Raw genomic sequence first — 23953 nt, 5'->3', positions numbered from 1 at the left:
GATAGGAGGAAGGTTAAAGTTGCTAGAAATATTTTTGGAGAAAGGTCAACAAGAAAGGCTTTTTAGAGATTAGGGTGCCGACTTTATTGGAAGGAATGATGCCTTGGCAGGGTAGGTGTCTGTGTACCAGCCATAACACCCAAATCTTTTTTGTTTTCCTTGTTCACTCAATTGCATGACCTTCATTTCTAATGAAACGCCTATTCTCAGCTCCTACATATACCCAGCTCAGCAAGGGAAAGCCCATCCCTGACAAAGGATGAGGGGTACCTGAGAAGGGCAAGGAGAGGATGCTCAGTAGAGCATCCTTAAAGTGCTTTGTTCTGGCAGTGTATTCAGCTGCTCGGTCTTGAGAGGGAAAGTTTGCCACAGTGACAGGACGTGTGAGGGACTGGGGATAGTAAAAGGAAGGAATAGACACATCCTGTTTAATTCATCAGATGCCCAGTGGGACCTGGATAAGTTGGAATCTGGCTCTGTCTGAACCTGCACACTCTAATGAATGTTCTTTCTGGCTCAATTCCAATCTTCCCTCAAAAGGGATGAAGAACATGGCCTCCTTTCATTCCCAGTGAGCAAAAGAGAGTCTACTCTCCTTGGGTTCCTGCGGAAGAAGTTCAGACTTGGTATACCCTACCCTCCTCCTCTTCCAGGCCCCTATTGATCTCCCCCCTTAAGTTTATCCCCAAGGTCCCCCGTCGAAGCCTTTCCCAGTTGGCACTACTTCGAGTGGTACTTCGGGAAATGGAGGGGGTAGCTGTTGCTAGTCGATGATGACCACAAGGTGGGGTCAAGTCCAGTTTGTTCAGTGAGTCTTTGTCTAAATCATCAGTCCCCAAAGGATTGAAGACATGGGCATATCGCTGTATTCTTTGTCGATTTGGGTCTTGTCGGTCCTCCACTCTAAAGAAGAAGATGGAAGAGACATGAATGGTTTGAATCATACACTTATTGACCAGTAGCCTTCTCTTAAGTCTGTCAGAGTTAAACACATAGTTTATGACTATGAAAAAAAAAAAGCAGATTCTAGGATTCAGATTCCTCAAAAGAAGGTGAAAAAAAGAAAATCCCATTTCTCAGATAAGAATCAAGACTTGGGTGGGAGAGGACTGCTTTTTCCCTTTTTGTGGGAAATGGCTTACTAAATAGACACTTATTTTTTTTTAAGGAAATTCTGTTATCTAAGACCTTAATCCTCTATAAAAACCCAAGGATCTGAGTGGGGAGAAGGGAAACACAAAAGTATTCCCACTCTTCTAAGCACATGTTCACACACTCCAACTCACCGAAGAAACCAGCGATCCCCTAATCCATACTCTCGACCACAGATTCCAGATCGAGGCCAGAGGCATCTGGGCAGCTTTCGCTCCAACATCACTGTGGTAGCAACAACCTGGGGTTAAGGAAGGGAGTGGAAGGGAAGATTACTGTCAAAAATATGGAGAGGAATACCAGTTAGAGAAAAGAATGAAAGATCAGGAATAGAAAGAGGACAACAGGTGAAAATAAGCCATCTTTTAAGTGCAGTAAGAAGAAATCAGGCATCATTCACATCCATTTAAGTACTCAGCATCAACTGATTCCATTTCATCCCAATCTGGGATCCAGATATAAATTCTTATATCACCTAGATATTATTTCTAATACCCAATCAATATAGTGCTACTGCAAAGCAGAAAGCTTTACATAAATTTATACATCCTCACAACTAATCTTTGAAATGAGTTAAGGTGAGTATTTAGTTTACAACCCTTATTTTTTCAAGGAGGACATGAGGTTGAAAGTTAGTAAAGGGCTTTCCCAAGGTCACAGAGACAGAACCCAGGTCTTTTGATTAGGAATGTTCTGCTCTTGCCAATAAATACAGAGAATAGAATGCTGATCCTGGGATACACAATACAGGAGGTTCAAAATCTAGCTCTCCTGTTTACTAACTGTATGGCTTTGGGCAAGGTTATAAAGACCTGTTTTCTCATCTCTAAAGATTAAAGAATTTCTAAGGCCCTAAATCAGTTATAAATCTATGATCCTATGATTGGATAATTTCCAAAATCCTTTCCGGTTCTATGTTCCCAATCTTCTGTTATAGGAAAACCCTCTAAAATGGAAAGGATATGAAGGAGATAGAGGAACCTTTCCTAAATAGTCACCTCACTTAAAATGTGACGAGAGTCATCTACTTTCTTTGTATCTTTTCTAAGGGATAGAGATGGTGTGAATCCAATATCCTGGTGTTGGGATTAAGTTGGGACATCTTACAGGTTTGGAGGAGGAAATGAGGCAGCTAGGAACTGATCAAGAAGTGTCCTAGGCCTAGAGAGTAAACAGATAGGAGGGGACAGACATACATCTACCAAGGAGCTCACCTGAGCTCTCCACAGCTCATCTCTCTCATGAGCCACTCGCCAGTGGGTGTCACCCATCATAGCAATGAGCAGGTTGAGCATGAGCAACGTGGCAATGATAGCAAAGGCAGCATATGTGATGCTGTACATGAAGGGCAGGTCTACGTCATAGTTGGCAGGACCATCGATGATTGTGAGGAACAATTCAAAGGTGCTGAACAGTGCCATAGGGTAGTCAAAGAAATGGCCCAGTTCATCTGGGTCTTCTGTCTGGAAGATGACATAGAACGCTGCTCCGCCCGGGAGGAGGAGACAACTAAATTCAAGCAACCATCAGCCAACTTCCTAGGTGCCCCTTGCCCATGATATTAACAAACTAGATTTCTAATCCCTTATCTCTGAAATATTTACTATCTATAAGATGACTCATCTTGAAGACCCTCCCCAATATCCCTATCCTTTCTTTTCTTGTGACCCTCTTTCTTTTTTTTTTTCTTGTGACCCTCTTTCTTACTCTAATCCTTCTAACCTCCTGATACCTAATTGATCTCACCTTATGTTACACTACTTTCCTAACTCTCATGATCTTGGGATAAAACACTGCTGTTCTCACTGTTAATCTTCTTGCATTCTATTAATTCCTATTTCATCCATCTTTCCCATTACCCAATTTTTACTCAAAATTATCCTGATTCTACTACTGCCCATTTCCTTTGACCCCTGGAATCTCTCTCTCTCTCCATTTTCCAGCCCCCGTCCTAGGTAGAGATATTACCGGAAGCAAATCCCAGGATGACCACAGCCATCAGCCAGCAGAAACGCAAGAGATCACCAAAAATCATCTGCAGGGGGCAGAGAGGGGAAGGGAAGGATGAGGAAATCTCTTCTTCCCTAATTGTCCCTGAGTAGCTACCCCTTTCCTCCAATATGAATCAGCCCCCAATTTATCACCTGCATGAACCTCTCATTTTTAACACATATGATAAAAACCAACCTCCCCAAATTGCTCAGTCCCCATCTTTGAAATGGCCAAATGTTACAGGGGATCAGGGAGACGCAGTCCATACTAGATTTGGAGGGAGGAACACTGACCTTCTGGATCATGATGGTGAAGGGGCCCAGCATCTGGAATCCTCGGGCGAAGTACATCACATTGCACCAGCCAAGCACCAGGGCAAAAGACATGGGCACCACCTCCCCGGATGTGTTGGTGAGCCGCATCACCATGGTTACTAGCACCATGCAGGCATAAGTGATGCTTGAGTACGAGGAGGAAGCAAAACACGGAGCACATGTGAAGGGATGGCTGACAGGCTGTGCCAGACCTCAGGTACAATTTGTGTGTGACTTCAATCATTCACACGTACTCATACACATGTAATCACATATACACCATGCATGCTTCAAATTTGGGCAGTTATACTGCATTGATAGAAACACAGAGGTTCTCTAGGTATGGGACTCTTAGTTGAAGCTCAAAGTCCATTGCTGGGAGGTTAGGATGGATAGAAAAGGAGAAGTTGAGATTTGGATGCTGGAGATACTCCAGCCGGGCTAGAAAATAGATGAGAGGTGACTTACATGATGGCATGAAACGGCCCTCCAAGAATAGTTTGTCCAAAGTACCGAGCAACCCCAACCCTGAAAATGTCTGGGATCTGAGTGTGTGAATCAATAAGAGAAGAAACAAAAAATAGCAATGAGAGATGTACAAATGATTTAGGACTCTTAATAGATAAGCCTCAAATATTCTCCTCCATCCAGTCACTGGATCTGAGCTATCTCCTGCCCACATCTCACCTCAAGAAGTAGGATGGCCACAGCCCCAATGACAGAAACCAGCTCCCCCACCATTCGGATATTGTCTTCACGGGTCATGTAAGACTCCTGATGGGAAAAAATGAGAATTCAAGGTATAGAACATGGGATGCAGAAGTACATGTGTATTGCACATATGTATAAACATAGAATACCAGAATTAGCAGAGTCTTTGGACATATAGTCCAATTAATGTCTGCATAAGAATCCTTTCTACAACAATCCCCCCAAAATTATAGTCCAGTTTAACTGAAGACCTTTAGGAGTGGGGATCTATCCACTCATTCTACTTTGGAATCTCCCTAATTGCTAGGAAGCTCCCAAATAAAACTCTCTCTGACCGTGTCCCATTGTTCCTAATTCCATCCTCTGCGTAGAATAAATCCATGTGGATACATACTTGGGATATTTCTTAGACTTTGAGAAGTTTCTTAGTTTCTATATTATGGGATTCACTTTCCCAGGCAATGTTTGGCTCAACTTCTTTTTAATCTTATTATTAAATGGAGTATGTGTATATGTGAATTATTAGAAATTGTATATGCAATTATTACACAAGTTTTACATTTGCTAAACAAGTTTGTCTGTGCATGTGAAAATATAAGCACATATATTTCATGAATGCCTTATCTGGGGGAAGATGGCAAGTGATGCATCAGATTCTCTGCTCTCAGAAGTAATCACCTGCAGTAGCTTCTGCTGGAGAAGGGTAATATCCCTCATACTAGTACGATTGGTGCTCCGAGGCTTTAGGGGACGGTAGGCACAGCACATGGTGAAGCAAATCATGTAGAGAACATAGACAGCACCCAGTACACAAAAGTATGGTCTCCCAAACCTTCTCCACTTGAGGCTCACCAGTTCCTTCACAGGGGTCAGGTCTAGGATCTGCCGTGCCTAGAAAGAAGGAAAATGGAGAATAGGATTTGCATTGGTACATGTGTACATACACATCTTCCTTCTCTCTGCTCCCTTCCCCTCCTCTCCTTTAGACTGTCTTTCTACCTCTCTCTTCTTGGTTGTGACAATTAGTTCAAGCAGTGACTGTTCGTCTCCCCAGGAGTCAATCTCTGTGAGATCATAGAGCGTGGAAGTCAATGGTCCATAGGTCCACTGGACATGCTTTCTCTTCTGCAGCAGATGTTGGAATATCTAAAGGTCAGGAGATGAGAGACACTTGATCAGAGAACTCCTGAAGAACAGTCTGTCCATCTCTGACTCCCTAGATTGGCCAGAACTTCCCCAACTTTAAGATGGACAGAGAAAGAATAAGGTAGAGAATGGGAAACAAAAAGGAATGACCTAAGGAAGAAATTTAAATTTAGGCTGACAGATAAAATCTGTATTACATAAATATTTTTTTCTGATAAGTGGTAAAGGGTTGTTCTTGTCTGTGTGGGCAAAGATTTGGGGCTCTGATTTTGAGGGCAAACATCTCTTACCACGGTATTCCCCTCAACACCAGCCAGCTTGAAGGGAGTGAGGCCTTGGTGGTTAGAGATGAGGTCTAGGGACTTCATGTGACCACTCCGTTCATCATAAGCTATCAATGCATTATACATCTGGCAGGCAAACGTTTTGTTGGGCTGGAATACCAGGATGTGAAGCACTGTATTTCCTGGAGAGAGAATATGATATGAGGGCAACTTGAAGACCACTGACCACTTGTTAATCCATTCCTCTTTGTCCTAACTTCATTCAGTTGTGTCCTAGTTCTAAATCCCCCACCTCTATGCTTGTGGCAGCTCATACCTAATGAGTCCTGGGCCCGGATATCAGCTCCGAACTCAATAAGTAGCTGAACGATCTCTTCATTGCCCACACAGGCAGCAAAAGACAAAGGGTGCTCTCCTGGAGGGAAGAAGGGAGACATCACAATAAAGACATGAGAAAGAAGTGGTCAGAAGCATCTAACTGCTTTGTTTCCCTTATTAAGCCTTGAAAGTAAAGACCCCCTCTCCTCTCTCCCATCAGATAAAGAGTTCCTAGAAAGAGAAACCATTTCCTCCCTTTGTGTCATGAGGTTCAGGGCTTTTTGTACAAATTATGCAGAAATTAGGGCACTGATTGACAGTGGGAAGTTAGAATTGGTGGAAAGGAGTAAGGGAAATAGAATTACATAAAGGGACAAGGGAGAGATGGGTATATGGACAAGAAGAGCACAGGGCTCTCCCGAGGAATCTGTGGGGTCTGCAAAGGCTGACCCAAGACTTCATGTCCCCCAAGCAAAGGAAATGAACTTCCCTTATAGTTTTTTCCCCTTCCTGATCTTTGTACCTTTCTCCTTCATCCTTATTTGAATGTCCTCTGTTACCCTCCCTGCCCACCCCCATCCCTGTTTGCCTTCTTTACCACCCTGGCTCTTGCTCTCACCAAAGTAGAGGAGGTTCCGGGGACTCCGGCGAAAAGCCATCCCAGTGGCTCGGGCAGAAACACTGGCACCACGGGTGAGTAGAATTCGCACCAAGTTCACATTCTGGTTCACTATCGCTATGTGGAGTGCTGTCTGTCCTGGATCCCCCCAAAAAAGACCATATGGGTCTCAGATATGGGAACTGCCCTCCATGGTGCCCTCCAAGATAAGGAACACCCCCCCCCAAAAAAAAAGCATCTTTTCAAAAGCATCCTCTCTTCCCAAACCTTTGACCTGGGCCACTAAATCTCAGCAAGCAAGACTAAGGGAACCAGAAGCGGCAATGGAAAGCCAGGGAGCCCCATAAGATCTTAATGTATTAGGAAAAGAAAATTAAGTAATACTATTCCCCCACCCTCTAAGACTTTCTAGGATCTCTAAGCAGAATCACCTAGTCCCCTCCCTAGCTCCTTTTCTTTCCTTCTCCCCACCCCTCTCCCCAGCCCATTGCCTCTTCAGATGAACACACCTAGGAAAGATAGCACCTTCATTGCTGGGTAAAAGCAGTGGAAGCAAGGTATTTCAAGGTTGAAATCATCAGGTTTTGAGGGTTAGGGAGACAAAACAGTGATCAGGAAGAAGTCTGATATCCATAGCTCTGGCCCTTGGGCTGTCTCATGCCTAGGAAAGCATCCTTTCTCCTTTTTCCTCCCTTCTTCCCATTTAAACCACTCCCTCTCACCTTCATACAGTTCAGAAGTCATGGGTTCAGTCACCAGATCAGATGCAACTTCTATCAGCAACTTGGCAGCCTCCAAATTGTCATAGAGGGCAGCAACATGAAGTGCCGTCTCCCCAAGGGCCCCTGAGATGGGAGAAGGGAATCAGTGCCATAAGCACCGCTCTGGGTCTTTCTAGATTGGATTTACTGAATCAGCAGGTCCTAGGTAAGGGCCATTACAGGGTAGTCAGGGTAGAAGACTGTCCTGTTTGGGGGAAAATGGGGCAGAGTAGAGGCAGGTGGGGTCAGAAGGCCTCAGTGAAGGACACCAAGTTTCTCACCTCTCTGGTGTACATCACAGACGTCATACTTGAGAAGCTTGGTCAGTGCTCGAATATCATTTTCCTTGGCAGCTAAAAGCAGTGGAGACTCCCAGATCCTGTAGGAGAGACCATTTAGGAAGATAGGAGGAAGACTTCAGATATAGGGAAAGGGAAGGGGAAATATATATTCTTAACCCTCTTCCCCACACATCTATGTGCATCCTAGCTGTCTAGTCATCCCCAGGATCATTCAGAGAGGGAAGGAGGCAAGTTTCAATGAGTCCTTTCCCCCTATTTCATTGACCCCAATAAGTAAATATATTCTGCTCTTCTTACCCACTTATCTGGGTGAAAGGTAATACTTAGAGCCTATGTTTTCAATAGTCTAAAGCTACAATGGTAAAGGGATTGCTCCAGATCCATGTTCTCTTACAAATCAGCTTTCTCCTCTACCTCATTAAATAGCCATAGACTATATCTCAACACTAACATTTTTTTTCCTTTTATCTCTTTAGAGGTAACTAGGTAGCATGATATTCAGAGCACTGGGCTTGTGATCAGAAAGACTTGAGTTCAAATTCAAGCTCGGCTAATTTCCCCAGCTGTGAAATAGGGATAATAATAGCATCTTCCTACTAGGGTTGTTGTAAGATTAAAATTGGATATCAGTAAACATTTTGCAAACATTAAAGTATTATATAGTACTTATTATACTTATTATAACATACATATCATATATATAATATATATTATTATATAGTATAATATAGTATACTATATTATAAAAGTATTATATAAAGTATTATATAGTATAATAGTGATGGTGATGATGATGATGATTTAGGGATGATTTGGGAATGATTGAGGTATATAATAAGGGGCAGCTAGATGGCTAGACTGCCAGACCTGAAGTCAAGGAGACTCATCTTCCTGAATTCATATCTGGCCTTACTAGCTGTGTGACCCTAAGCAAGTCACTTCACCCTATTTGCCTCAGTTTCCTCATTTGTAAAATGAGCTGGAGAAGAAAATGGGGAAAAAAATGGAATGCCAAGAAAATCCCAGAATTCCAAAGCAGATTTGACTGAAAAACCAAACAACTACAATCCCAAAGGGTAGACAGTATCTTATGTGTGTTTATAGGCTCTAGTTAGCCATCTATTTAAGTTGGCTACAACTCTTAAGGACATGACTTCTTAACTCCATCCTATTGGACCTTTTTTGTTTGTCTTCCACTGCTCCTTCAAGTGCTCTTCTTGGAGACTAGAGTAGAATGTAGTAGAAGTGGGAAGGAAAAAGAAGTAATAAGCTAGGGGATAGGGAGAGAATAGAATTATAGGATCATAAATTTGGAACTGAAAGAGATGTCAGTGGTCAAGTAATCCAGATGTGTCAAACATGCTGCTCACAAAACTCCCAGCACTGCCAGAATCAGATGAAAATGTCACTGGGAAATGTTTAACAAAATGAATAAAAATGCAATAGGATGTAGATAATGTAAGCACGTGGTTTTTAAGTCAATTTGTTCCCAGGAATCCTTATGTATTTTGGGTAGCCAGGTTAGTGATCTTGCATCTACTTGAGTCTGCCTCCACTAATACAATGCAACTGCCTCATTTTACAGATGTGAAAATTGAGTCCTGGCAAGATTAATTTATCTCACATCACAACAGATAGAAAAATGGCAGAATTGGGGTGGAGCCCAGCTCCCCCAATCCCATATTCTTTCCATGTCTTCCCTATTCTGGTAGCACTTATTTCCATACCCAGCCTTGATCTCATGGTCTGCTATTTTAATCTTTCACTAATTACCACCTTAGGATACCTCATAAATCTTTATCTCCAGGTAACGTCTACTACATAATTTCTGTTTCTGCTCCAGGGCTACAGAAAGCCATTAAGAGAAAGGTATGAACTCAATCTAGTTTCAACCTTTATAAACTCATGCTGTACCAGCTCAGCCACCCATTGTTCTTTGGGAAGTACTCGATTCTAACCTTATCTCCCCCGCATAAAATCAATCCTAACCTTTATTTATCTTGGCCTTTCCCAATTGTCCTTGCCATCCCCCAAACTTACAGCATATAAGCTTATAGCAGCTAGGTAGTTCACAAGCTACCCTGAAGAAACCCTGGGCAAGTGAATTAATTCTGTTTGTTTCAATTTCCTCATTTGTAAAATGGTATAATAAGAGTACCTACTTCATTCAGAGAGTTGTTATGAGCCTAAAATGAGATAATATTTGTAAAGCACTAGTACATATTAAGATTTTTTTTCAGAATGATTGTTCTTTTATGTATCTCTAAGTCTCTCAGCAGCATTCCTCAAATGTCAGCACCAACGTTTGCTCTTTCCATCTTTCCTCTGATCAGAGAAGGAAGAAAGGCATAGCAAATACAATAGCTTTCATAAGTTGATATTCTCAGAAACGTGACTTTCTCCCTCCTTTCCCTTCCTGCTTCTTGGAAAAGCCATCTTCAGTGCAATAAATACTACTTCATTGCAGCAATGAAGTTGTATATGGGCAATAATATGACCAACATGACCTAAGCAGTAAAACACCCTAAAGGGCAGGACATGATGGTGAAGGAAGGGGCAAGGTCAGGTCACCACTTTAGTCACCATATTCTTTCTGTCTCTAAAGGAGTCAGCCCTGAATCCTGAATCCAAAAGCCAGGGTCTCTTGGGGCCACTGAAGATGCTTCCAGTTTAGCCTCTGTGGCCAGCTCTGAGAAGGTTAGTCATTAGGGAAGGAAGCTTCTGTCTTTACTAGCAACAGATCCTTATACAGCAGCTATCAGAAAGCATATGGACATGGAAATCATGTAAGTGACAGAATCACCAAACTCTAGGGCATTCCTGTGCAAAAAGAGGCCAGCCTTCTCCATCATCCCTTAACTAGTTGCCACCACATACATAAGCAGGCTGGCCAGCCTGATTGTGGCAACTGGGAGGGAACATCATTGCCAGGCATATTAGACCACCACGATGACAACCAATTTGGCTACCATCTCTCCTCAGATCCCAATAAAGACAGCCTGGAATCTTGAGTCCAAGAGCCTTGAGAATAGCAATGTTTTTCATCAGCTCAGTGCCTTCAGCCATCATTCTGGGAGAATGAATAAATTTTCCAAAAGAAAAGTCTTGACAAGGCAACCACTGTGCTAATACAGCCTGGCAATCACTGCTTCAAGGGCTATAGACACTGCTAGTGAACACTCAGGAAAAACCCCGTCACCCAAGTCCTTGAATCTGTCAGACAATTCAATATCAAAAACTAGTAGGATTTTATCACTGAAAATGGCATTAGACATTAACATTTACTTTACTTTCTTGCTGGACCCTGAAAACCAAAGGACTATTCCATCTGATTTACAGCTGAAACCTTCCATATATATTGTCTCCCCCATAACAATGTGAATACTATGAAAGCAAAGACTGTCTTAATTTACAATTTGTAGTCCCGTGATCATCACAATGCTTTCTATATACTAATCTCTCTTTTTTAATATAGTAAATCAAAAGCTATTTATTAAGTACCTGTTATGTGCCAGGATTTGAGCTTGGTAAAGGGGATACAAATACAAAAATCAAACAATTCCTGCCCATAAAAGCTTATATATTAAAAGAGGAGACAACATGAGTACACATAAGTATATACAGAATACAAGGTAACTTTTTGGGGGAGATGGAGTTAATAGTTGGGAGGATCAGGAAAGACTTCATATAAAATATAGTGTGCTTGAGCTGATTCTTTTTTAAATAGTATTTTATTTTTCCAATTACATATAAAGATAGTTTTCAACATCCATCTTTTTTTTGAGGCATTTGGGGTCAAGGAACTCAGATACTTTTGATTTTAGGGTTGGTGCTCTTATCCATTGTACCTTCTAATTGCCCCATTCATCTCTGTAAGATTTTGAGTTCCAAATTTTTCTCCCTCCTTCCTATGTTTCCTCCTTCTCCAAGACAGTGAGTGATCTGATATGTTATACATGTATCATGTATTAAGCACTTAATAAATGTTTTACTCATTAATTATTAATTCAATAACTGTATTCAGGTCATCAATTATAGATATATAAAGTAGATTCATAAACAGGTTTGCATCCATTAGAGAGTACTTTTTACTCTGCTCCCCAAATCTGGATGCTTCTGTCTAGCCCTCTCCTAGTTATCCATAGATTGAACCTATTTTGTGTCCAAGGCTCACTTTTCCATTCCCAGAAAAGATTGTGGACTCTGCGAAGTTCTAATCTGTGTCTCTTTGTTCAGTTGAAACTTTCTTCTCCTAGGTAATACTAAATTCTGTCCTTAAATCCTGATTTCTCTTTTCTCCTTTTTATTTTCCTTCTAGTTTTCTTTTAACCTATTTTTCTATCTCCTAAGCAATTTGGCTTTTTTCTGTAGAAGTCAAAAATATATTGATAGATTATTCACAGACAATTATTCATATGAATAAAGACATGGATCCTTATGGTTTAGTGGCATACAAAATAGTACATATCTACTGCAAGATGAAAAGCACTTGGCTATGATCAGTTAACCTCCATGTGCCTGATTTTCCCCAATTGTAAAAAGAAAATATTGAATTAGTTGATCTTTGAGGTTCCTTCCAGCTCTAGATCTATGACCTATATCCTAAATCAGCGTGTCATTGTGGTATGGGAAAAGGGAAGTAACTTTGACTTGTTGAAACTGAAGTTAGTGGAACAAAAGTCTAATGCCTCCAAATTGATCTGCAATTTTAAGGCCAGAATTTAAGGCCAGAAAGGGGGGCTCATTGACTAGAGACTGGCCTTCAGATGAAAATTTTTCCTTTTTATTACTCAACTCATGAAGATACTATACTATAAGAGAGGTAGGGTTCTGAGAAAACAGTGAGTAATAACTTTTAAAATAATGTAATTTTTACAGTAACTGACCAATATGGAAAAATGTTTAACATGGCAATACATGCATAACCTATATCAGATTACTTATCATTTTAGGAGGAGGAAGGAAGAGGGAGAAAAATGTGAAACTCAAAATATTGTAAAAATGAATACTAAAAATTGTCAACATGCAATTGGGAAAAAATAAAATTCTATTATTTAAAAATATATATTAGAGTAACATCATTAGCTTAATTTACACCGGCTACCTACAAATTCCACTGAAGGCAAGGGGAAAGAACAAAAAAGAGAGGAAAGAGAAGAAACAGCTACAAGATTTACCTTTCCCTCATGGTATCGCATCTAAAATCAGGTCTTAAAAAATAAAATAAAATCAGGTCTTAAATGTATCACATTTTCTTCCATGCTTGCCTCGGCATCCTCTCTGGGGATGAACATCAGCAGACGCCCATCTTCAATGACACAAGTTACTCTCATCTGAATATAGCTGCCACTCAAACTCTTCCCTGAGTTTCCTCAGTCAAATCTCCCCATCACCACCACCACACACATTTCTCTCCTTTACTTCTCCTCCTTCCTACTTCCTTCCAAGGGAGCAGAGTGTGAAGAGAACCAAAAAAGATGTTAGAGATAATTTATCCTAATCTCCTTCTTTTAGAGTTGAAGAAATTCATTTGAGAGGAGGCAACTGCCCTATTAGTAGCAGATTTTGGACTAAAAATCCAGGTATCTTATTTCTTATCCCAATGTTGTTCTATTATATCCTGCTAGTCTGACACTACAAAAGTTTGTACTTGATATCCAAAGTCTCTAGTCACTTTTCTCATTTCTCCCCCGGTCCTCTCCAATTCCCCTCCCCTAAAGTTTCCCAATTCTCCCCAATTCTCAAGCATTTGTGGGGAAGAAAGGGAAGAGCTGGGAAAGAGCACTTAGCTAAAGGGGACCTGGAGCAGGAAGTGAGAGGATCACTGAACTTTTAGTTTAGGAAGTGGATTAATATGGACTGATCAACCTCACACTTCCATCCTTGACATGTAGTCTAGCCTCTGTTAAAACATATTTGGTAGGGAAGTCACTATATCCCAAGGTGGTCCATTACATTACTAGACAGCTCTAAGTTGTTAAAACTGCCTTATCCAGACATAAAATTTGTCTCCCTTTCATGCATTTTCCTCTGAAGCTATGCAGAATAAGTTCAGTCCCTTTTCTAAATGACACTCTTTAAAATATCTGAAGATTGTGATCATGTGTTTCCCTTATTGTTAAACTGCCTTCTTTCTTTTCTCCAAGTTAAACATTCCTAACCTTCAATTTCTTGGACTGTGTAGGAATAATGTAACTTATGATTGCCTTCATGATGCTTGACAGAGAGGAGTATTTCATCATTTGTATATGTGCCCCTAGAACCTAGCACCTAATGGGTGTTGAATCAGCACTTGTAGATTAGTTAATCATTCCATGTGTTTTCAAGTAACATCACTTTCCTTGTCACCTTTCCTTTAATAATTTGTTTCATACTGTCCTGTTCTGTACACATATATTGGATCTAGGATATACTATAACTTATTTAACATGTATAAGATTGCCTGCCATTTAGGGATGGAAGGAGGGAAGGGAAAAATCGGAACAGAAATGAGTGCAAGGGATAATGTTGTAAAAAATTATCCATGCATATGTACTGTCAATAAAAAGTTATAATAAAAAAATTTGTTTCATATACCTTTTAAAGTACAGTACTACAAACTGAATATAATATTCCAGAAGGAGTTTGACCTTGGCAGAACACAATGAAGTGCCCTTATTCTGGGCACTATAGTTAATCATTCCATGTGTTTTTGAATACCATCACTTTCCTTGTCACCTTTCCCTTAATAATTTGTTCCATATAGCTTTTAAAGTATAGCACTGCAAACTGAACATAATATTCCAGATGTAGTTTGACCTGGGAAGAATACAATGAAATGCCCTTGTTCTGGGCACTATAGTTCTATTAACAGAGCCTACAATAGCAATCACTCTATTTGGCAGTCACATAATGTGGTTGACTCACATTGAGCTGGTTAAAAGTTGTCTGTGTTCTTGTGTAAGACCATAGTGTCAGTGGGGAGTGGGATAAGAAGGAGGAAAGAAAACAGGATTGTAAATGTGGTATTTAGGAGCTTTAAAAGGTTGGAACTAAAGGAGGTGGAGCTGGAAGGGATAAAGGGGGATATCATAGGAACAACAATCTCCTTGAAGATGGCCTAACTCTCTGAAGTTATGAATGAAATGAGCTCATTGAATGAAAAGCAAGAAAAACACAGGGATAGGTATAATAATAGTATTAGAGGCTTCTAAATTTTATTCCCCACTTCACTCTTGCTCCTCCCTGAATGGTTGCATCTTGCTTCAGAAAAACAATAGATTCTCAGGAAAGAATATCCCTCTACCCCATTCATGGCCAAACTTCTGTTTGTCTTGCAGAATAGAAAGGCAGGGGTATTATTAAATGAGAAACTGCATCATGCTTATTTTTTAAGAATACAGGGGTACATTAAAAATTGTCTTAGATGTTTTATTTAAATTTTATTCTCCACTTAACATTGCTCCGGCTCTCTTGGAATGACTGAATATTACCTACCTTTCTCTATCACTGTCTGACCTATCTTTTGGTTTCCTTGAAAAACAGAGGGCAAGGGATAGTATCAAGTAAGATAAAATGTGTAAAGGGATTATAGCTCTTAAAGATCTTTATAATTGTTAGCTGTTATTCTTTTTGTTATCATTATTATTGCTGTTATTGTTGTTCTTATTAACAGTGAAACTAGGTGAAATTTCTCTCCTGGAAGGCAGAACCATCAAGACTTCAAACCAACTAATAGTTCTATCTATTTAGCCTCTGACTGGTAAATCTGAAAAGCACAAAAAGAAGTTAATTTAGGATGGCAGCTTCAGTGATACAATAAACAGCACTCAAATTCTGAAAACTATCATGTTCCAAAAAGTTTCATGGATGAAAGAAATATAAAGGCAGAAAAACTGGAACTGGCCCTTGGGATGAGCTCATCTTAAACAAGATGCAGTATAGTACAAGAGAAAGAGTATTGGCTTTGTAATCAGAAGACCTGGACTCCAGTTCCAAGTTTGATACTTACTGCTGTGTGACCACAGGCAAGTCACTTAACCTGTTGTTCCTCAGTTTCCTCATCCATAAAATGAGGGTGTTGACTAGATGATATGTGGTAGCTTTTCCAAATAGATATCTAAGATTCTGTGTATAAAGCCCCCACCCAGCTATCTCTGGAGAATTATAACATTGGAGCCTCACTGGACTTTATCCACCTTTCCCAAAGCACAGTTAAACTTAAGTCAACAAACTCCAAATATTTATTAAACACCTATGTCCAAGATCACTATGTCTCAGTGCTGGGGATACATAAAGCCTAACCAAATTTAGTATCCCTCTCAGAGAAACACAAATTAAGACAACTCTGAGATACTACTACACACCTGTCAGATTGGCTAGAATGACAGGGAAAGATAATGCGGAATGTTGGAGGGGGTGTGGGAAAACAGGGACACCGATGCATTGTTGGTGGAATTGTGAACACATCCAGCCATTCTGGAGAGCAATTTGGAACTAGGCTCAAAAAGTTATTAAACTGTGCATACCCTTTGATCCAGCAGTGTTTCTACCGGGCTTATACCCCAAAGAGATACTAAAGAAGGGAAAGGGACCTGTATGTGCCAAAATGTTTGTGGCAGCCCTGTTTGTAGTGGCTAGAAGATGGAAAATGAATGGATACACATCAATTGGAGAATGGTTGAGTAAATTGTGGTATATGAATGTTATGAAATATCATTGTTCAGTAAGAAATGACCAGCAGGATGAATACAGAGAGGACTGGAGAGACTTACATGAACTGACACTAAGTGAAACGAGCAGAACCAGGAGATGATTATATATCTCAACAACGATACTGTATGAGGATGTATTCTGATGGAAGTAGATTTCTTTGACAAAGAGATCTAACTCAGTTTCAATTGATCAAGAATGGACAGAAGCAGCTACACCCAAAGAAGGGACACTGGGAAATGAATATAAACTGCTTGCATTTTTGTTTTTCTTCCCAGGTTATTTATATCTTTTGAATCCAATTCTCCCTGTGCAACAAGAGAACTGTTCGGTTCTGCACACATATATTGTATCTATGATATACTATAATCTATTTAACATATATAGGACTACTTACCATCTGGGGGAGGGGGTGGAGGGAGGGAGGGAAAAAATTGGAACAGAAGACAGTGCAAGGGATACTGTTGTAAAAAAATTACCCTGGCATGGGTTCTGTCAATAAAAAGTTATTAAAAAAAAAAAAAGAATTTAGGCAAATCAAAAAAAATTTAGTATCCCTCAGGGAACTTCTTAGAAAATAATATGGGATGAAGCTTACTATTATCTCCATAATAATAATAATAAATAAGTCACCTTTATATAATGCCTTCAATGCCTTCCTTTAAGTGACCTTGCATGATCTTTGATGAAAATGTTAATAACAATTTTTCAGACAAGGAAACAGAGCCTAAGACATATTAAGTAGCTTGCCTGGGTCATATATACAACAAGTAACTCAAGGCAGAACACCAACTCAGGAATTATAGCTTTTCGTAGCAGCATATATTCCATTCTACTGTGACAAGTAAGACATAGAATAAATTCTTCAACCCATTTCTGGCCTAAACACCTTTGTCTCTACTCTTTCCTCCTTCCAAGAAATGGGAGTTTCATCTCCCATATAATTGAGTATTCTCATTAAATCACAAGTCTTCTACTCAAACCCATAGTCCTGTTCCCTAGCTCCACATAGCAGGGTGGATCCTAGTACATGAACATGTGTGCACCTTTCCCTTTGCTCCTTTTCAATCCCAATTCTTAGGAAAGTATTATAATGAATACCATTGTACCTAATAGTATATTGTGTTTATTCTGTTGTTAAGACAGACTATAGACCCCCTCGAGTGGGCCCAGGTAAACAGAACTTGTACTGTTTGTATGTGTGTGTATATGGGGGAAAGGTATATAGAGTCTTTTAGCTCAAGATATATATAGGCAGAGAACAATTACACTACAAGAAGGAAGAACAGGGGAGCCTCCATATAAGGACTGAGGTTATTATTAATAAATATTGTGCATTATATTACACAAATAATAAAATTAAAGTTCTAATAACATTATTAATTGTTCAATGATCAACTATGATTGACTCAGTTCTTTCCAGCAATACAAGATCCAAAATAATTCCAAAAGACTCATGATAGAAAATACCATCCACATCCAGAGAAAGATCTATGAAGTCTGAATGCCAATTGAAGCATAGTATTTTCACTTTTTAAAAAAATTTTCTGTGTTTTCCCCTTTTGTTATGTTTCTTCTTTCACAACATAGCTAATGTGGAAATATATTTAGCATGATTGCAAATTTATAACCTGTATCAGACTGCTTGTCATCTCAAGGAGGAAGGTAGAAAAATGTGGAATTCAAAATCTTATAAAAATTATGTTAAAAACTACCTTTACATGTGACTGAAAAAATATACATTTACTAAAAAACTAAGCTAAGTAATTTCATATTCTTTATCTCATTTAATACTTGTGATAGCTCCCCAAGCTTGGTAGGAGCTGTGTTAACCCTTCATTTTAAAAATAAGGAAACTGAGGCCTTGATAGATAAGCCCAAACCCATATGATGAGTTCATTAGATCATGTTATTGGAACCGGAAAGGAACTTTTTAGATAATCTCATCCAACTACATCATTTTACAAATAAGAAAACTGAGGCTCAGAGAGGCTTGCCCATGATCCCTAATGGCAGACTTCAAAGAAGAACTTGAATTAGGACCTAGCTTCAGGTTATTTCTAGCAGCCCACACTACTCTTATAGTTTTTAATTTCAGCTGACTTGAAACTTTTTTTTTTGGTTATTGTTGTTTTCTAGAGGTGGGGGAGAGAGAGGCGATGGGGGCAGAGTACCATCAACTACAGTTCCGTACAGAATGTCCCCAGAGATTAAGAAGGAAAAAATAAGAGCTGTAGGTAAACAGCTTTTCCAGGACGCTACTATCTGGGACTGCATTCTGAACCTCAGCTCATCCTCCCAAGGCATTGAGACACTATACATAAATCAAATGCAGCTTCCTCTGGGTTGGGAGAGAACACAATACACTGGAAATCACAGAGCACCACCTATGGGTTCAAATACATGCAAGCCAAAACATGGATGAGTCCTGGCTCTCCTCCATCCCCATTACTAGGCCACCAACAGAGAGGAGTTAAAGGAATAGATTGAAGTGAAATCAATCCATTAGGAAAAGGAAGTACCTAATCCAAGAGAAGGTAGGACTTTCCGGTGTGGGGGTGTGGGGTGGGGTATCTTTAAATAATCTCTAATTGTAGCTCTAAATCTCTGCTCTTGTGGATCATCAGATGAGACAGTAAGTCTCAGAGAGGTGAAGAAATTTGTTTGAGGTGACCCAGCTAGCTAAATTTGAATGTATACAAACATATTATTAAATATAGATGCCATTCCCTGGCCCTGCTCAGTAGAGATTTCACATCCATTGTCTTTGTTTCAATCTGTTCTTAAAAGAGGACCCAGGAGGAGAGTAGAACTAAGAAAAATGGCAGAAGTCAAACTGAATTCCATTGGAACAGAGCTAGCTGATAGGACCAGACAACCAGTCTTAAGAAGACAGGAGGCATACAGCACAAAGAACATTGATTCAGAGGTTCAGAATTCATATACCACCTTTGATTATTCTCTGTAAAACCTTGCATAAATCCTAACTTCCTTAGTTTCTTCATCTGTAATATGATGTGATTGTATTAAATGACCTTGGAGATCCCTTCTGGCTGAATCTATCATCTTATGAACATAAGGCATAATGATAAGAAAGGAACTATTTGTGAGATTACGAAAAAGAGGAATTTAAATGGAATAAAATGAAAGCTGTCCTACTTTGCTAGATTTTCCCATTTTGGAGACTGTGTCTCCAACTTCCTAGCTCAGTGTCCTGAGACCTAGTGTCTTGGGATACTGTTTCAAGGAACAAACTGAGATAATATATGTGAAGGATACAATAGTATAGGGGGAAAAAACTTTGTAACAATCACAAAACACTATAGAAATACATTGTGGTTATCTTTACTAGAATATAAAGTAAAAAAAAAAAATGCTTCCTTTATTTCTATAAATGGGAATGCCCATCCTTCAAGGCAATATCAGTGTCCCTTGGTAGTTCCTCACACAAAGGAGGGAAGGTTTTGGGTGCTGAGGTGAGGAACCAACAATAGAAAATAGAAGACAGAAAAGAAGAGGTAGAGATATGTGTTCAGGTTGAGGAAAAAGACTGTCCCAGATGGGGCAAAGCTGTGATTTCAAAAGTTTCATTTACTAAGATCCTCCCCAAGCTCAAAAAAGCTCATTGAACTGAAAATGTGATTTCAGAGAGAATAAAGGCAGAGAAAATTCCAGTAATTATAACTTTTCTCCCAAAGTCTCCTGGCCAACCAGAATGGAGCTAGAGAGGGAAATCAAGATATCAGGCTATATATGCCTCTAGCCCTGGTCCTACACTCTCCTTTCATACCCACGCAGGGACTCAGGAAACTAAGACTCCCCACTCTAAGCCCCTGGGCCTTTCTGCTCCCATTCTGAGGGATATTGGGGGGGGGGTCCACACTAGCTCATGGACTAGGCCATGGAACTAGTGATCACCTGTTCCCCAACAACAACACCCCTGTGTCAACTCAAGATCTCATCACCAAAACATGTTCTCCCCCACCCACCCTCCCAGGCCCAGGAAGAGAGATCTGGGTGGAGTGAGGTGACAGAAGAGAAACTATCACTAAAAAAAAAAAAAAAAAAAAAAAAAAAAAAAAAAAAGGGAAAGTAAGCCCACCTAATCCTAATATCTGGAAATCATCTAGGGAAAAGGTAATTCTGCTTCATAACCATGAAAAGTTTGGAGATAAAAAAGCATCCAAAGTGTGGGGGGAGGGGTATCAAGTATTTCTATTATGAATAGAAACATTATATGTCTTCTAAGGGGCCTGGGGAAGTCCCTATGAAGTAGGGAACCTGACAAACTCCTACTCCTACGGCCTGGGAGGGAGGTCAGAGTGTAGGAAAAAATGATGTACGTCATTTGAAAAGGCACTCCTTTAGGGGTCCAATAACTTCCCCTCCCCCACCACACACATACACACAACAAACACTCGAAGAACCACTCCTCTCTTTTCCTTCCAGAGCAGGGAGTCCCAGATGTCCCCAGAGGAGGGTAGGGGGTGGAAACAATGGTGGGAAAGCCTCAGGGATCAGCATCAGGATCAAAGCTAACTCAAGGCAGACTCCTGACTGCCAGAAATTCTATCTGGGAGTATAAAGAATATAAAGAGAGCTGAGAATAATAATAGTTTACAATTAGGAAGTGATTTCATATTAATTTTTTTCATTTGTTCTCAACAATCCCTGGAGTTAAAGTACTGAGAATATTTTTTCCCATTTTATAAATAAGGAAATAGAGACTTGGGGACATAAAGTGAATCAGCCTTGGTCACACAACCAGTAAATAGAAAGAACTTGGACCTAGATCTTCTGAACACAAATCAGTTTAATTTCCAGTTCAACAAACTTTTTTTAAAGCACCTCCTCTATCCAAGGATACACACACCCCAAACAGCCAGGTTTCTACTCTCCAGAAGTTCACCAGGATGATAGCTCTGAGTCCTTTGCACAATTTAATTCAATTCACTGAACATTTATTTTGTGCCTACTATGTGTCAGTCATGGTACCAAGCAATCGAGATACAAAAGGAAGCGAAAGATAGTCCCTGGCTTCAAGGAGTTTACAATCTAACAAGGAGGCAACATTTAAACAAATACATATAAACCAAGAAAGATACAGTATAAACAGGAAATAATGAAAAAGAAGGAAAACATCTTAATTAAGAGAGGTTAAAGAAGGCATCTCGTAGAATATGGCATTTTAGCTGGGATTTAAAGGAGCCTGGGAAGTCGGTAGTTGGAGCGAAGGAGGATGGTTCCAAGAATGGGGGATAGCCCGTTACTGTGGCCCTCAAGGACATCTGAGTACCTTGGCCATCTAATATGACCTGAGGCTGTGGCAGCGGTATCCATCCCAACACCCCCTCCCTGTGACATGAGGATCTCGTCCCCCAGAGCAAAATGTAGCTTATCAGCTGTCAGAGGAGCTGTCTCCAAGATGCAGTCCATGCCTAGCCAATCCGCGGGCCGATTTTTCTCAACTTAGATCTCCAAGCGCAGAAACAAACTTTTAGGTAAACTTTTGCGCCTCCTTCCAGTCCCCTCAAAAATAAATGCTCCTCGAAATGAATTGAATGTTCAGTAATAAGTGCATAGAAAAAAATATCAGTTTTGGAAGTTCCTTTCATAAAAAGATATCTAGAGGGTGGCGGAAAGATGCCAGGTGAGCCAAAGGTAGCATGGTGGTGGCGGGGGACCCACGGGGTCCGAGCGACACCTACCTCTTCTGCTGCAGCAGGTTCAGCTCATCCAGGCGCCTGTCCCACGATTCCCGTCCCTGGAGATATTGGCAGATCTTGCCCCACAGGCTGGGGAGCAGCCCTAGCTCCTTGGGCAAGGGCACCCCCATGGGGTGCAGGGCTGGCTCCCCGGGGGCCTGGGCCTGGGACCCGGACCGGGGCCAGATCGGGGCAGGAATCAATCTCGGAGCCACATCGCAGCGATCGAGGGCGAGCCCGCCCCCGCCCTCTCCCTGCAGAGGTCCCGTCTCTGAGCCGAGGTTCCGCCTCCCCCCGATCCACGACACCCCTCCCCCGCTCCGCCTCAGGATTTCACCCCCCTCCACCCCACTAGGAGCTCTCATCAACAGCTGGAGCCGGGCTACGAGAGGGCTTTAAGATTGTTACACTTGGCAGGAGCTGGAGCTCGGGGCTCCGGTTCGGCTTTGTCAGAAGCTCCGAGCCAGCGGGAAGCAGGGCGGACACACCCTCCCTCCTCCCAAATTACCTGAGATTTAAAGAGACAGGCGGCTGGAGGCCCGCCCACCCGCTGCTGGTCCCCGGTGCTTGCGCAAGTTCTCTCTTCACCTGGGTCTTTCTCCCTGCCTCCAAGCCCGCCCCTAAAAGACTGAGATTCGGTGAAGCTAGGGGAGTTCTTCCTGAGACTCTAGGCCACCTGAATTTCTGGCCAAGTCAAAGCAGAAGCTCCGCGCAGTGAAGGGGACAGGTGAGGTTAGGGGTGATGTCACATGTAAGTCTCCAGAGTATGGGGACCCAATGATCCGGAGGCTCCCATGGGGCCATCATTTCTCCCGAATCTCCTTTTTTAAATCTGTGGCTACCTCTCTCTACACCTGCGGATCTTGATCTCTAGCTCACATTTTTTTTTTTTCCTTCAATGACTGTTGCTTGCACACACACACACCCTCCCCCCAGATGCTTTTCTACGACTGGAGGAAAAGAGGCTTTCTAGCTTCTAATCAATGAGACACTTAAGGCACTCTTAAGATCAAAGATTTAAAGAGGGTAGGGGACGTTAGAGATCAACTAGTCTGCCCTTTTCTCTACCTCATTTTAAATATGAGGAAGCTCGAGTCGAGAGAAGGGGAAAAAATTGTTTGTCTAAAGTCACGCAGGTGGCAAATAGCATGGGTAAAGTTCAAACTCATGTTTTCTAACACCAAATCCATCATTTTCTCTCTCCTATACCTCAAGGAATCCCTTCTTGAGCCCAAAGGGGTGCAGGATTATCTGATCCAATCCCTTCATTTTATAGATGAGAAAATTGAGGCTCAGAAAGGGTAAGAAATGTGTTCAACCTCTCCTAGATAATAAGTATCAGAGGGGTGAATTAAAACAAGGTACTCTGATTCCAGTCAGTATTTATGTCACTGTGCTACATGGCTTCTCAAGACTTTTCTATTGAAATGTTTCTTTAATATATATACATGTGATATAGTGAAAAGAACACCCAGACTAGAGTCAGAGTGATTTAGGGCCAAATTCTGCCTCTGATTTTAATCTATGTGACACTTAACCTCACCCATTTATAAATATGACATCTTTAGACTAGATGTCTTGGAAGGTCCTTTTCAGTTTTAAATCTATGAATCTTTGAGAGCTAGGAGATGGATTTGGAATGACAAAAGCTGTGTTTGAATCTTGATTCTGCTACTTATTATCTCTGAGATGTTAATCAGACAACTAAGCTGGTTTCCTCATTTTGTAAGGTGAAAGAGTAGGTAGGGTTTTTATTGTTGTTCAGTTGTTGCTTTTTTCTTTTTTCTTCTTCTTCTTTTGCTGAGACTATTGGGGTTAAGGGACTTGCCCAGGGTCACCCAGCTAGGAAGTGTTAAGTGTCTGAGGGCAGATTTGAACTCAGGACTTTCTGGTGTCAGGGCTTTTTCTCTATCCTTTGTACCAACTGGCTGCCCCTATTTAGTTGTTTTTTCAATCAT

General features: G+C 40.9%; 1 protein-coding gene across 1 annotated transcript; it reads right to left on the bottom strand.

The window, feature by feature from the left end:
* Positions 1 to 59: 59 nt before the first annotated feature.
* Positions 60 to 22230, bottom strand: LOC127563988 (transient receptor potential cation channel subfamily V member 6-like). The gene is made up of 15 exons (XM_052000198.1): positions 21999 to 22230; positions 7579 to 7676; positions 7259 to 7381; positions 6537 to 6674; positions 5916 to 6014; positions 5606 to 5781; positions 5169 to 5315; positions 4848 to 5060; positions 4146 to 4232; positions 3927 to 4003; positions 3438 to 3603; positions 3121 to 3187; positions 2367 to 2635; positions 1287 to 1393; positions 60 to 903 (listed from the first exon to the last, which is right to left on the bottom strand). The coding sequence occupies exons 1-15, from the start codon at positions 22124 to 22126 to the stop codon at positions 618 to 620; spliced, it is 2181 nt and encodes a 726-aa protein (XP_051856158.1). The 5' UTR covers positions 22127 to 22230; the 3' UTR covers positions 60 to 617.
* Positions 22231 to 23953: the final 1723 nt, after the last annotated feature.

Source organism: Antechinus flavipes, chromosome 5 (genome assembly GCF_016432865.1).
Source record: "Antechinus flavipes isolate AdamAnt ecotype Samford, QLD, Australia chromosome 5, AdamAnt_v2, whole genome shotgun sequence".
Lineage (NCBI taxonomy): Eukaryota > Metazoa > Chordata > Mammalia > Dasyuromorphia > Dasyuridae > Antechinus > Antechinus flavipes.
The sequence above is the reverse complement of the archived record's forward strand: the minus strand, read 5'-3'. Positions and strand labels throughout refer to the sequence as shown.